Source organism: Rhincodon typus, chromosome 24 (genome assembly GCF_021869965.1).
Source record: "Rhincodon typus isolate 14 chromosome 24, sRhiTyp1.1, whole genome shotgun sequence".
Lineage (NCBI taxonomy): Eukaryota > Metazoa > Chordata > Chondrichthyes > Orectolobiformes > Rhincodontidae > Rhincodon > Rhincodon typus.
The window spans coordinates 19,926,684-19,939,199 of NC_063355.1; the positions used below are offsets into that span (position 1 = coordinate 19,926,684).

General features: G+C 37.2%; 1 protein-coding gene across 7 annotated transcripts in view; it reads left to right on the forward strand.

Annotated features, from left to right (window-relative positions):
* Window positions 1-12,516, forward strand: part of mtmr3 (myotubularin related protein 3) — a 57,367-nt gene that overhangs the window by 25,656 nt on the left and 19,195 nt on the right. For 5 of the 7 annotated variants that reach the window (XM_048611210.1, XM_048611206.1, XM_048611208.1 and 2 more), the window contains exons 5-11: window positions 2,728-2,927; window positions 3,085-3,216; window positions 6,120-6,231; window positions 6,481-6,679; window positions 7,539-7,724; window positions 7,823-7,993; window positions 9,060-9,205. In XM_048611210.1, coding sequence (XP_048467167.1) covers window positions 2,728-2,927; window positions 3,085-3,216; window positions 6,120-6,231; window positions 6,481-6,679; window positions 7,539-7,724; window positions 7,823-7,993; window positions 9,060-9,205 — 1,146 coding nt within the window. The remainder of the gene's footprint in view (window positions 1-2,727; window positions 2,928-3,084; window positions 3,217-6,119; window positions 6,232-6,480; window positions 6,680-7,538; window positions 7,725-7,822; window positions 7,994-9,059; window positions 9,206-12,516) is intronic. The other 2 variants (XM_048611211.1, XM_048611212.1) reach the window with 1 other exon arrangement.

The window sequence follows — 12,516 nt, forward strand, 5'->3', positions numbered from 1 at the left end:
CACAGATGCTGCCAGACCTGCTGAGCTTTTCCAGCAACTTTGTTTTTGTTCCTGATTTACAGCATCCGCAGTTCTTTCGGTTTCCACCCATTAACATCTCAGGTGTCCGCCCAGGCACTTGGCTGAAACCATGTGACTTCTTGGAAATGACATATTAACATTTTTCTTTATTCATTCGTGGGACATGGGTAGCAGCAGCATTTATTGCCTGTCTTTGATTGCTCCTGAGAAAGTGGTGGTGAACTGCTGTAGTCCATGTACCATAAGTGGACCCACAATGCTGTTAGAGAATTCCAGACTTTTGACCCAGAGCTAGTGAAGGAATGGCGATATATTTCCCAGTCAGGGTGGTGAGTGACTTGGAGGGGAACATGCAAGTGATGGTGTTCCCATGTATCTGCTGCCCTTTTTCTTCTGGATGGAAGCGGTTGTGGGTTTGGAGGGTGTTGTCTAAGAATCTTGGGTGAATTTCAGCAGTGCATTTTGTAGATAGTCACAGTTCTAAATTACTTTCTTGCCTTTTAAAAAAAATAAATTACCTTCATAGGACTGATCTAAAGCCAGCTGCCTGCCTCTATTTTAAAATCAACTCACAAGCCTTAGTACATATTATACACATTTTTGTCACAGTTGTCTAATCTAGTAAATGATTTATTTTGGATTTTTTTTGAGAATTGTAATTCATGAGCCATTTGCAGGTAGCTATAAGGTATTTTTGTGCTGTTATTTATGATTTCTGAGCATTCAAAACCAATTTTAATGATTAATCACTTGCTTGTTAAGGTTTGCAATTTATTAGCTACCCATTTGCCTTAATGGCCCAATTCATCTGAATAATTTTGGGCTCTTGTACTGTTGACTGCTTTTAGCATCTTCTGGAGCAATGATATTTGGCAACAAGTTCACAGTCCCCATATTTGAGAAATTTCTTGCCCAATTTTTAGAAATGTTCTCAAATCTCTCCTTTACTGTTTTCTTATTTGGGAGTCTAGAATTAAGTGACACCATTTTGAAAAATAGGAGTCTCCCATTTCAGATTGAAATGAGCAGCATTTATGCATGTCTGTGGAATTCAGTTGTGTAGAGAACAGTGAAAGCTAGATTATTGAATATATTCATGGCTGCATTAGATATTTGATAAGGGAGATCAGGGCTATGAGGACAGAATGTAAAGTGGAGTTGAGACCACAATCCGATCGGCGATAATCTAAATTAAGTAGCAGAGCAACTTGAGTGGCCAGATGGTTTACTCCTCCAAAATTCTTGCTCTTGTTCCTCTTAGCACTGCCATCTTAGCTACCTCAAGTTCAGCTCCTTCCATGCTGCTGTTCTTTCCCAGCCAGGAGTTAGCTAAAACTGAGGGAAAGTATGCTCTCAATTTGGATTACTGTATGAAAACAAATATATAATCTGAAACCAGGAAGACAACAGATGAGGTGGGGACAAGGGAAAGTAAAATGAGTTGCAAGCTTTGCAGGCACTTTAACTTGGCACTGTTTGTACCTATATACATATGCTGAATCTTAAACGTTGTTTCCACACTGTTCTTGGCATATTCTTGCCTGTGTTTTTTAATTAAAGATATATTTTGCAGGAGAGGTTAGTACAGTTAAAACGAAAAACAAATACTGCAAGCACATTTGTTTTTATCTCTTGTCTGGCTTTTATTTCTTGACAGCATGTGCTGTTCTGCTTTTTGTTTATATGATACTAATTTGTTTGCAAAATAAAGATACACTGCAAGTTCATTGTGCAAAACTTACAAATAATGTTTCACTTTTACAAAGAATTTATCAGTTTCTAAACAATTTTTTTGACAAAAAGAATGTTAATTTATATACCAGAGATATTTCTAGATATTTCAAACATTTCATACTTTCATACATGAATTACTTTTCTGATATATATTAGCAATTTATATAGCCAAAAATGGCAGAACATTTGCTCACAATAAAATCCCACAGTAATAAATCCAGCGTGTTATTGAAGTTTTTCTTTCTTCTGTAATTTCTCTTCCTTAAGTGTTATTATGACTATCAGCAATTAGTTTCTACCAATGGCACCCTTGAGCCTGCTACACACGGATATGAGGATAGATCTGTTGTAATGCGTATTTCAGCACCTCAATCTTGATGTCTGCGCATAGCAGAGGCACCAAGATTTGAAATGTAAATGAAAATAACACATTTGTGCCCACTGTATGTGTCCCAGTTTATTTTTCAATTATTAATTATACCTCTGCGTGCCTTTCTTAAAAGGGCTTTCATCCGTTTGCGTAGGTCTTTCCATGTCTGGTTAACATTCCGTGTTGTGTTAAGCATACATGGATTTGTACAGCACGGAAATGGGCCTTTGGCCCAACTCGTCCATGCGAACCAGTCCTAATCTGACCTAGTGCCATTTGCCAGCGTTTGGCCCATATCCCTCTTAAACCCTTCCTATCCTGCATCTTGATCTTGGGACTGTTCCACTGCTTCTACTTCTTTACAACATTCTTTCCTCTTTCCCCCCCCACCACCTTCCATGAATAAATACAAACACATTGCTTTCCCCTATGTGCACTGTGATTTAGAATCATGTAAACCAGATCCAGGCTGTCCAATCCATTATTCCTAAAATGGTCAAACTCCTACATCCTGTTACCCACTCCAAAATTTATCTCAAATAAATGATTATCACAAATATAAATTAATGTACTTGATATGTATTTTCTTGCTGCTTTCTCAGGCACCAAGGCAACGGTGCAGTGATTGCACGTTGTAGTCAGCCAGAAGTCAGTTGGTGGGGTTGGAGAAATTCAGATGATGAGCACCTGATAAAGTCTGTCGCAAAAGCTTGTGCCATGGACAGGAGCTCCACCAAACACATTAATGGCAACTGTATACGAGACTTTTCTAATGGTAGTGACCTGTCTGATGGGGAATTTGGTAAGAGATGTAGTGGTTTTTGCTTGTTGTTATGCAGTTCTACTATAAATTTTGTATTTTCAGTTCATGTCACATCCTTCTAGTATTCTGATGTAGTTCTTTTGTTTATACTTCATATCACCGTTGCGAATTAAGCTTAATTGTCTTTTCATTGTAGATTCTTCAATGACTAATTCGGCAGGAGTAGAAAATTTATGCAGTCCACCACACAAACTTTTGATTTTGGATGCTCGGTCATATGCAGCAGCTGTGGCTAACAGGGCAAAGGGCGGTGGGTGTGAATGTCCTGGTGAGTAACAGCAAGGAAATGTAAATAGTGCTGAATAGACCATTTGAAATTGTAGCTTGAGTTTGAAGTTTTACAGAAATGGCAAACCAGCATTTTGGAGGCTAATAATAGCAGATTTTTGGATCAAGAGATTGTTGGTTAATACCAGAAATTAACAATTGAATGATCTCTATCTCTTTACGGTATCGACTTGATAACTGCCAATACTTTTGAGCTGTTTCTTTAAGTATTTATGGTAAAAAAAATCCTGTTTCGAAGATTGCATTATATAATTTAAAGCAGTCCCTTTTTCACTATTAGATCCTGAGTTTCAATTGTTCAAATGAAAAATAGTTTGCACACAACACTGGGTCATCTTGGCTTAATTCCTATTGAGTATGCACATAAATATAGATAATTTAGCCTTAATTTTTTTAAATCAATCCATGAGATTACTGAATTCCTGCTCACCTAGACATGAGAGATGTTTAAGTGTTGGATACAGTGCAAAAAAAACTTGTTTGTCTTAGGAAGGCTGAGCTGTGAGGAAACAAGACAGAAACTTTGGTTTTCACCTCAATAGAAAGTATGTGAAAAAGATTGGATATCATATAGACAGCTGATGTTGATGTAGATACCGATAATTTTAAAAAAGAATTCTGAACATACAGTGAATGGTTGAAACAATCATATGACAAGATTTCAAGTTTTGAGACTTTTATTGTGATAAACTAAAGCAACAGTGACAAAACACCTTCAGACATTAACTTGTAGTCTGAGCTACAGAAAGGATCCCTACTTGACCTGTACAGCATCCCAAAATTCCACTCCTCTTGCCCCGCCCCCAACGCAGTCATAGTTATACTTTACTCTATCCCAGTTCATTCTCCAGGAGCCCAAAAAGTTTAAAGAAAGCTTCTACTGTCTGAACAGATTCTTCTAACTAAAATTGGTGAATCTTCCAGTTTTGTTTAAATTGCCACAAACCTGGTCTCTCCAATCCAAATCCAACTCCCATGTGCATCCTGCTTGATGAACGTTGCTCTCTCCTTTCTGTCAGAACCTTGCAGACTGTCCAGGAAAACCTACATCCAATGCTGCAGTGGCTTCCTATAGACTCTTGCCCTCTGAAAGCCTGTCTCCATGGCATAGTGAATCATGTTTGACATCCATCCAGGTTGAAATGCAAATTAGGTATCCACAACCTCATTCAATCATAGTCTTAAATAATTGCTTTATAGTTTAACCATTACCAACCTGACATTCCTAACAACTGCCTGTGTCTTGGAGACTGAGACAATCCATCATTATCCTAGTTGCTTGGGTCATTATTTACATGTGTGAATTTAGAATCATAAAAGTTTACAGGACAGAAAGAGGCCATTCAACCCATTGTCTGTACTTAATCCTGAAAGAACTATTGGGCTAGTTCCATTCTCTAGCCCCCTAAATTCATCACTTTCAAATATGTATCTAGCTTTCTTGAAACTTCCTGTGCAATCCACCTCAACTGCTATCCCAGGCAGCCATTCCAAATCCTAACAACTCTGAGTAAAGAAGTTTATTCTCATTCCTGGCTCCCTTGCTGACAATCTTGAATTGTGACCTTGGTTACTGATGTATCAGTGGAAACAGAATATTCTTTACCCTGCCATAAGTGTTCATAATTTTGAACACCTCAATAAGGTCACTTCTAATGTTCTCTGCTCCAAGGAGAATAAGATCAATGTTTCTAATCTTTTCTTATTTTTAAAATCTCTCATTCCTGGTGTCATTCTAGTAAATCTCCTTTGCACTCTGTCTAGAGCTTTAACATCCTTCCTTTATAAAGGTGCCCAGAACTGAACACAACACTCCAAATGTGGTCTGACTAATGATTTTCAGAGGTGTAGCAATACTTCCTTGCTTTTATGTATCATACCTCTATTTATAGAGTCATACAGCATAGAAAAAGGCTCTTCAGCCCACTCTGTCCACACTGACCAAAGAACACCAAACTACGTCTATCCCACCCACCTGCATTTGGTCCATATCTCTGGCATTTTAGGTATTCATCTAGATGCTTTTTAAGTGTTCAAAGTAGCCAACTCCACTACCTTCCCAGGCAGCATGTTCCATATTTTCATCAGCCTCCGAGTGAAAAAATTATCTTGCAGTTCCCTCACTGTACCCCAACTTGGCTGCCTTTAATAACTAAGCTACCTGGGCTTCTTGGTACAATTCACAGAAGGTCACAAAGTGGCAAAGCAAAATAGTCCCTGGAATAATGCGAAGAACATTTAAATAATTAATTAAGAATGGATGGAGTCAAATAAGCCTGTGATGATTATCTTGTGATCTTGTTATCACAGAAACATGTATAGGAAGTGGAAAAAAAAATCACCATGTTCTACTGGGTGAGCTTTTCTTATGGTGTGGCAGAGCAGAAACTTCAGCTTTACATCCAACCTAGCTGTCCCTAATGTGAGAGTATATTTTCTAACACTGGGGAGAAAGAGTTTAAAAACATCTTCTGTTCACAGCTGTTGTCCATGCCCTTTCTCGGATAAGCATAAATGTACTTGTGTACCAATGAAGAGCTTTTAGAAGTATTGTGTAGGGAATTAAGCACACCATGTGTAAGGAAAACATTTGGAGTCTCTAAGGCTCAGCAAATATATTTGTTGTGCTTGAATTTGCACTACCATTTGGTTCTGATTGTATTTGACAAAACATAATTTTTCACTCCTTCGGTTTATTGAGACAAAATTGTGGACTGGTAAAGGCAGAGACAGAAAACTTTGACCTATGTTTAAGAAATGAATCAAATTAGGTGGGAATGTTCATTGAGATCATTCTTCATTACATGTTCACATTATAAAAAGAAGTCTTTAGGTTTTTTTAAATAATAACTTTGCATTTTCCAAATGCAAATTCTCTTGCAGAATATTACCCTAACTGTGAAGTAGTATTTATGGGTATGGCAAACATTCACTCCATTCGAAAGAGTTTTCAGTCATTGAGATTTCTTTGTACACAGATGCCAGATCCTGCCAAGTAAGTGTTTTTTTTTTTACTCAAAAGATTTAGCATTTTTATATGTTTGAATTATATGGGAAGTGAATACAAGTGTTTGTTAGACGACCAATGTTATAACTACAGTTTTCTCAAAAATAAAAGTATCAGTATTTTGTACTCAATAAGAGGTTGAAATCTAATGTCAACTAATTGAATGTTTTAATTGTTTGATGCAAAGGGACACACAATCTCTAAAATATTTTCTTGATTGGTTTGATTTTTGATCAGCAGTTGGTTATCAGCATTAGAAAGTACGAAATGGCTTCAGCATCTATCCATGCTTTTAAAAGCAGCGCTACTTGTAATTAATGCAGTCGATCGTGATCAGCGGCCTGTTCTAGTGCACTGTTCTGATGGCTGGGACCGAACACCACAAATTGTGGCTCTATCAAAGTTACTGCTGGATCCTTACTACAGAACAATAGAGGTGTGTGTGTATCTGTTAACTTTTCCGCACAGTAAGTTCCAATAAAATTTACGAAAGCAGTTTTACTGAGCACTGCCAGTTAGGAAAGGTAAAGTTTGAAGATATTTAGGATGATATTGCAAAAAATTGTACATTTCCAAAAGCTGTGTTTAATAACTAACTTGAAAATATTTAGCAAAATGATTTGCTTGTATAATGAGTAAAAATCTCCTGGAAGAACAATTTTGGAGATGATTTAGTAAAATAAATGGTCATACTATGCATTTTATTATTATTGGTGATAAAATGCATTTTCAGCCTCAAAATATTAACTTTTACCACTGAAAATACTACATTTAATAGTTGCAAATAAAAATCAAGGTAGCACATACTTTCTTTACACTTGATTTCAAAACATTGAAGCCTTGTTGAAACTCTTAAGTAATAGTGATGTACTACTTTGGATATGTTCTAGATAAAATCTGTATGGTATAATTTTCTGTTTTAAAATAAACAAAATTGCATTTAAATTCCAATGGAAACTAGCTATACATTGAGTGGAATAAATGCCTTTATCCAGATATGTTCAAACATGAATAAAGATGTTAAAAATGTTTAACAATTTTTTTCAAATGATGAACTCTTATCATCACCAGGTGAGTAACTTGTTTGAAGGCCGTGTTATTAAATATGTATCCAAAAGAATCAAAAAATGCCTTATCTGTAGTTTTAGTTCATCCTCCAAATTGAGGGGTCATGTTCTAAAATCAGAGCAACAAATGAATTTTGAGTCTTGACAAAAACCCACGGATAATACTGCTATTTTTAAAGATGCCCATGCTGCACGAATTCTAACACAAACAGTTTATTTATTTTTCAGGGTTTTCAGGTACTAGTGGAAACTGAGTGGCTGGATTTTGGTCATAAATTTGCTGATCGCTGCGGCCATGGTGAAAACTCAGATGATCTCAATGAACGCTGTCCTGTGTTTCTTCAATGGCTTGATTGTGTCCATCAGTTACAGAGACAGTTTCCTTGTTCTTTTGAGTTTAATGAAGCATTCCTTGTAAGTAGAATTTTTTCTGGTGGTCCTTTCCTCTGGAGTAGACAGGTTTGCCAAAATTGAACATAAATCATTAATTTATTCCTATCTGTTTATTCTAGGCTAAATTGGTACAGCATACATATTCTTGCCTTTTTGGAACATTCCTGTGCAACAGTGCAAAGGAGCGTGAAGAGAAACACACTCAGGAAAGAACCTGCTCTGTTTGGTCCCTCCTGAGGCCTGCTAACAAATCCTTTAAAAATCTCCTGTACACCTCACAATCTGAAACTGTACGTTTGCTTACATCAGTTTCTGTAAGATGATTGTGGTATATGAACTAACATTTTATTCTTTGTGCTTTAGCTATATTGAGAAACATTAATTCAATATAAATGATCTCTCATTGGATTATAAAGATTGTACGTGTTTTTATCTGATAACGGATGGTAGCATATAATTCTGTAGTAAGATTATTGGACAGTTGGATTCCATATCTACTTCATGGTTGTTAGATAAACATCTGCAGTAGCAAATTGAGTCTCAAAAATTGAAATTGATGCTGTATGTTTTTGAATGTTTTCAGGGTTCTGAGATCTGAAATTTTAATCACCACTTTTTTAAAGCACCATTTGGGAGCGTGTAATCTTTTAATTTTATTTATCAGATTTATATTAAGGGATCATATACAAATAATGGGAATAGAAATGAAGAGTAGGTAGAGATCTACTTATAAAGGATGTAAACAGCAGAAAGTTGAATTTCTGGTGAGAAAAAAATAAAAAATCTAGCAAAATTTCAATACTGTTCTTATTTTAGCAAAATAAATATAAGGATTATGCTAGTTATAAATTCTTACATTCAATTCCATTTTAATTTGCAAAATATTTGGAATCCTTTGAGCGGTTTTCTAGTTTAGTCATATTGTATAGAATCTGAGAGCGTTAACTTTGCATTGTTCAGTGCTTGAAAATGGCAGTTGAGAACTGGAAAGTATCGTCGACTTGGAATGTAAACTCTTCTCCCCATAGATGCTGCCTGACCTTCTGAGTATTTCTCACATTTTCAGTTCTTGTTTGGATTTCCAACATCTGCCGTATGTTACTTTTGTGTTACCATTTTCGATCATGGGATTAAATTTAATGACCTTTCAATAAGGTCCTGATTACAACCATTTTTCTTATTATTTACTTTTAATTAATATTTGCTCACTTTTTCTTGACAATAAACCATACAATTTTGTACAGTTTTTAATTAGATTTTGTTTGTTTAATTGAAACATTATAAGAGGAAACAGTTTCAAAGAACAGCATCTCTATGTTGCATATCCCAATCAAAACACTTCATTGTTTAAAACAGGTACTACATCCAGTGTGCCATGTAAGGAATTTAATGCTTTGGAGCGCAGTGTACATCCCCAATTCATCTCCTTCAATGCCTACTGATGATCATTGTGCACCTTATCCAGTTCCAAGGTCCATCCCTGAGGAGCAACCATTGGGAAGGTAAACTTCAAGCTGAGAATCTGCTCATGTGAAGTAAGATCATTGCAAATTATGTTATGAACAAGCAGGGAATTTCGTTTGCCTCACAATCAATTGGGCAATGATCTAATTACTAACGTACTGACCTATATATATGAATCATGTATATGGCGTGGGCTTACATATACTTAGCACCACAATTAAATTTGCAAGAACATAAAAAAAAGGAGCAGGATAAGATCATATGGACCATTGAGCAAGTTCTGCCATTCAGTATGATCATGACAAATTTTGGGTTCCAACTCCATTTTCCTACCCAATCCCTGTAACCCTCAGTTCCCTGAGAGATCAAAACTCTGTCAGTTTAGGCCTGAAATATATTCAGTGATGGCACATTGAAGTAATGTCTCCTCAGTTCTAGATGATTAGTCTCATATTCTGAAACGGTGCTCCCTTGCTCTAGATTCCCCAACCAGAGAAAATATTTCACTGTGTACCCTTTAAAATCCCTTCATAATCTTGAATGTTTCAATGCAATAACCTCTTTTGTCTAAGCCTTTTGTTTCCTCTGTACTAAACTTCAATCCTTTGCTGTCTGTCTTGGAAAATGTTTCATAATAATATGTATGTTCACAGAAACTCTTAAATTTGTTTTAAAAAGTCGTTTTAAAGTATGGAAGAGGATAGACTTGGTCTAAAAGTTAACATTCTAAATTGGAGTAAGGCCAATTTTGACAGTGTTAGGCAAGAATTTTCAAAAGTTGGTTTGGAGAGGCTGTTCACATGTAAAGGGACAGGTGGAAAGTGGGAGGCCTTTAAAAATGAGATAACGAGTTCAGAGACAATATGTTCTTGTCAGTGTGAAGGACAAGGCTGGTAGGTGTAGGGAATGCTGGATGACTCGAAAAATTGAGGCTCTGGTCAAGAAAAAGAAGGAGACACATGTCAGGTATAGATAGCTGGTATTGAGTAAATCCTTAGAGTAGTATAAGGGCAGTAGGGGTATGGTTAAGAGGGAAATCAGGAGGACATAAAGGGGACATGAGATATCTTTACCAAAGGTTTAAGGAGAATCCAAAGAGATTCTACAAATACGTTAAGGGAAAAAGAGTAACTGGAGAGACAATAGGGCCATTTAAAGTTCAACAAGACTGTCTATGTTTGGAACCACAGGAGATACTAAATGAGTATTTCGCATCAGTATTTATTTGGATAAGGATGTGGAAGCTAGACAACTTGGGAAATAAACAGTGATATCTTGAAAAATGTCCATATTGCAAAAGAGGAGCTGTTGGATGTCTTAAAACGCATAAAGGTGGATAAATCTGTGGGACTTGATCAGATGGATCCCAGACCTTTGTGGAAATCTAGGGAAAAGATTGCTAGGCCCCTTGCTGTGACCTGCTGGAAGACTAGAGGCTGGCTAATGTGGTGCCATAATTTAACAAAGATGGTAAGGAAAAGCCAGGGAACTGTAGACTGGTGGGCATGATGTCGGAGGTGGGTAGATTGTTGAAGGGGTCAGGATGTACATGCAATTAGAAAGGCAAGGGCTGATCAGAGAGAGTCAACATGGCTTTGTGCATGGGAAATCTTGTCTCACAAACTTGATTGAGTTTTTTTGAAGAAGTGACAAAGAAGATTGAAGAAGACAGCAGTAGACTTTGTCTATATGAACTTCAGCAAGGTGTTCGACAAAGTTCCGCATGGTAGACTGGTTAGCACACGGAATCCAGGGGGAGCTAGCCAATTGGATATAAAATTAGTTTGAAGATAGGAGACGGTGGTCATGGAGGGTTGTTTTCGGACTGGAGGCCTGTGACCAATGGTGCACCGCAAGAATCAATGCTTGGTCCACTGCTTTTCATCATTTATAAATGATCTGGATGTGAATATAGGAGGAATGGTTAGTAAGTTTGCAGATGACACCAAAATTAGTTGTTTAGGACAATGAAGATGATTCCCTCAGAGTACAAAGGGATCTTGATCAGATGGGCCAATGGACTAAGAAGTGGCAAATAGAGTTTAATTTAGATAAGTGTGAGGTTTTGCATTTTGGTAAGGTAAATGAGGGCAGGACTTCTACAGTTAGTGGTAAGGCCCTGGGGAGTGTTGCTGAACAAATGGAACTAGTGGTCCAGGTGCATAGTTCCTTTGAAAATAGAATCGCAGGTAGACAGGATGGTGGAGAAGACATTTGACATGCTTACCTTCATTGGTCAGTGTATTGAGTATAGTAGTTGGGATGTCTTGTGGATGTACAGGACATTGGTGAGGCCACTTTTGGAATACTGTGTTCAATTCAGGTCTCCCTCCTATAGGAAGAATGTTGTTAAACTTGAAAGGATTCAGAAAAGATTTACAAGGATGTTGCCACAATTGGAGGGTTTGAGCTATAGGGAGAGGCTGAATATGGTGGGACTTTCTTCCCTGGAGGGTTGGAGACTGAGGGGTGACCTTATAGAGGTTTATAAAATCATGAGGAGCATGGATAGGGTGAAAAGCAAAGTCTTTTTCCCAGGATAGGAAAAACTGAGGGCACAGGTTTAAAGTGAGAGGGGAAAGATGTAAAAGGAACCTGAGGGATAACTTGTTCACGCAGAGGATGATGTGTGTATAGAATGAGCTGCCAGAGGAAGTGGTGAAGGCAGGTACAATTACAATATTTAAAAGGTATATGGACAGGTACATGAATAGGAAGGGTTTGGTTGGATATGTGCCAAATGCTGGCAAGTAGGACTGAATCAGTTTAGGATATCTGGTTGGATGGACGAGTTGGACCAAAGGATCTGTTTCCATGCTGTATAACTCTTTGATTCTGTAATTGTCTTGATATTTTGATTTTGGAAGTTCAGGCCCATATTACTGGGGAGGGAGTGACGTGGTGGTAATATCACTAGACTAGTGACATTAGCTACTGCTGGGCACTTCAGTTTGAATCCTGCCATAGCAGATGGTGTAATTTGATTTCAATTTTTAACAAAATTCTGGAACCAAAAGTGATCATGTAATCTTTGTCAACTGTCATTAAATACCCTTCTGGTTCAATAACATCCTTTTAGGGAAGGAAATTTGCCATCCTTGCCTGATCTACATGTGATTCCAGACCCACAGCAATGTGGCTGACTCTTAACTATCATCTAGTTCTATAGGCCATTACAATCAGTTCAAGGGCAACTATGAATGGTCAACAAATGCTGACCTTGCCAGGGGCACCAATATCCTTACAAAAATGAAATAGAAGCGTATTTTGATATTTAGTGGTAATGTGTACTTAAAATATTTTGATCTATTCTATAAATGTACAGCTCCTAAAACCCTGCCTTTCAATT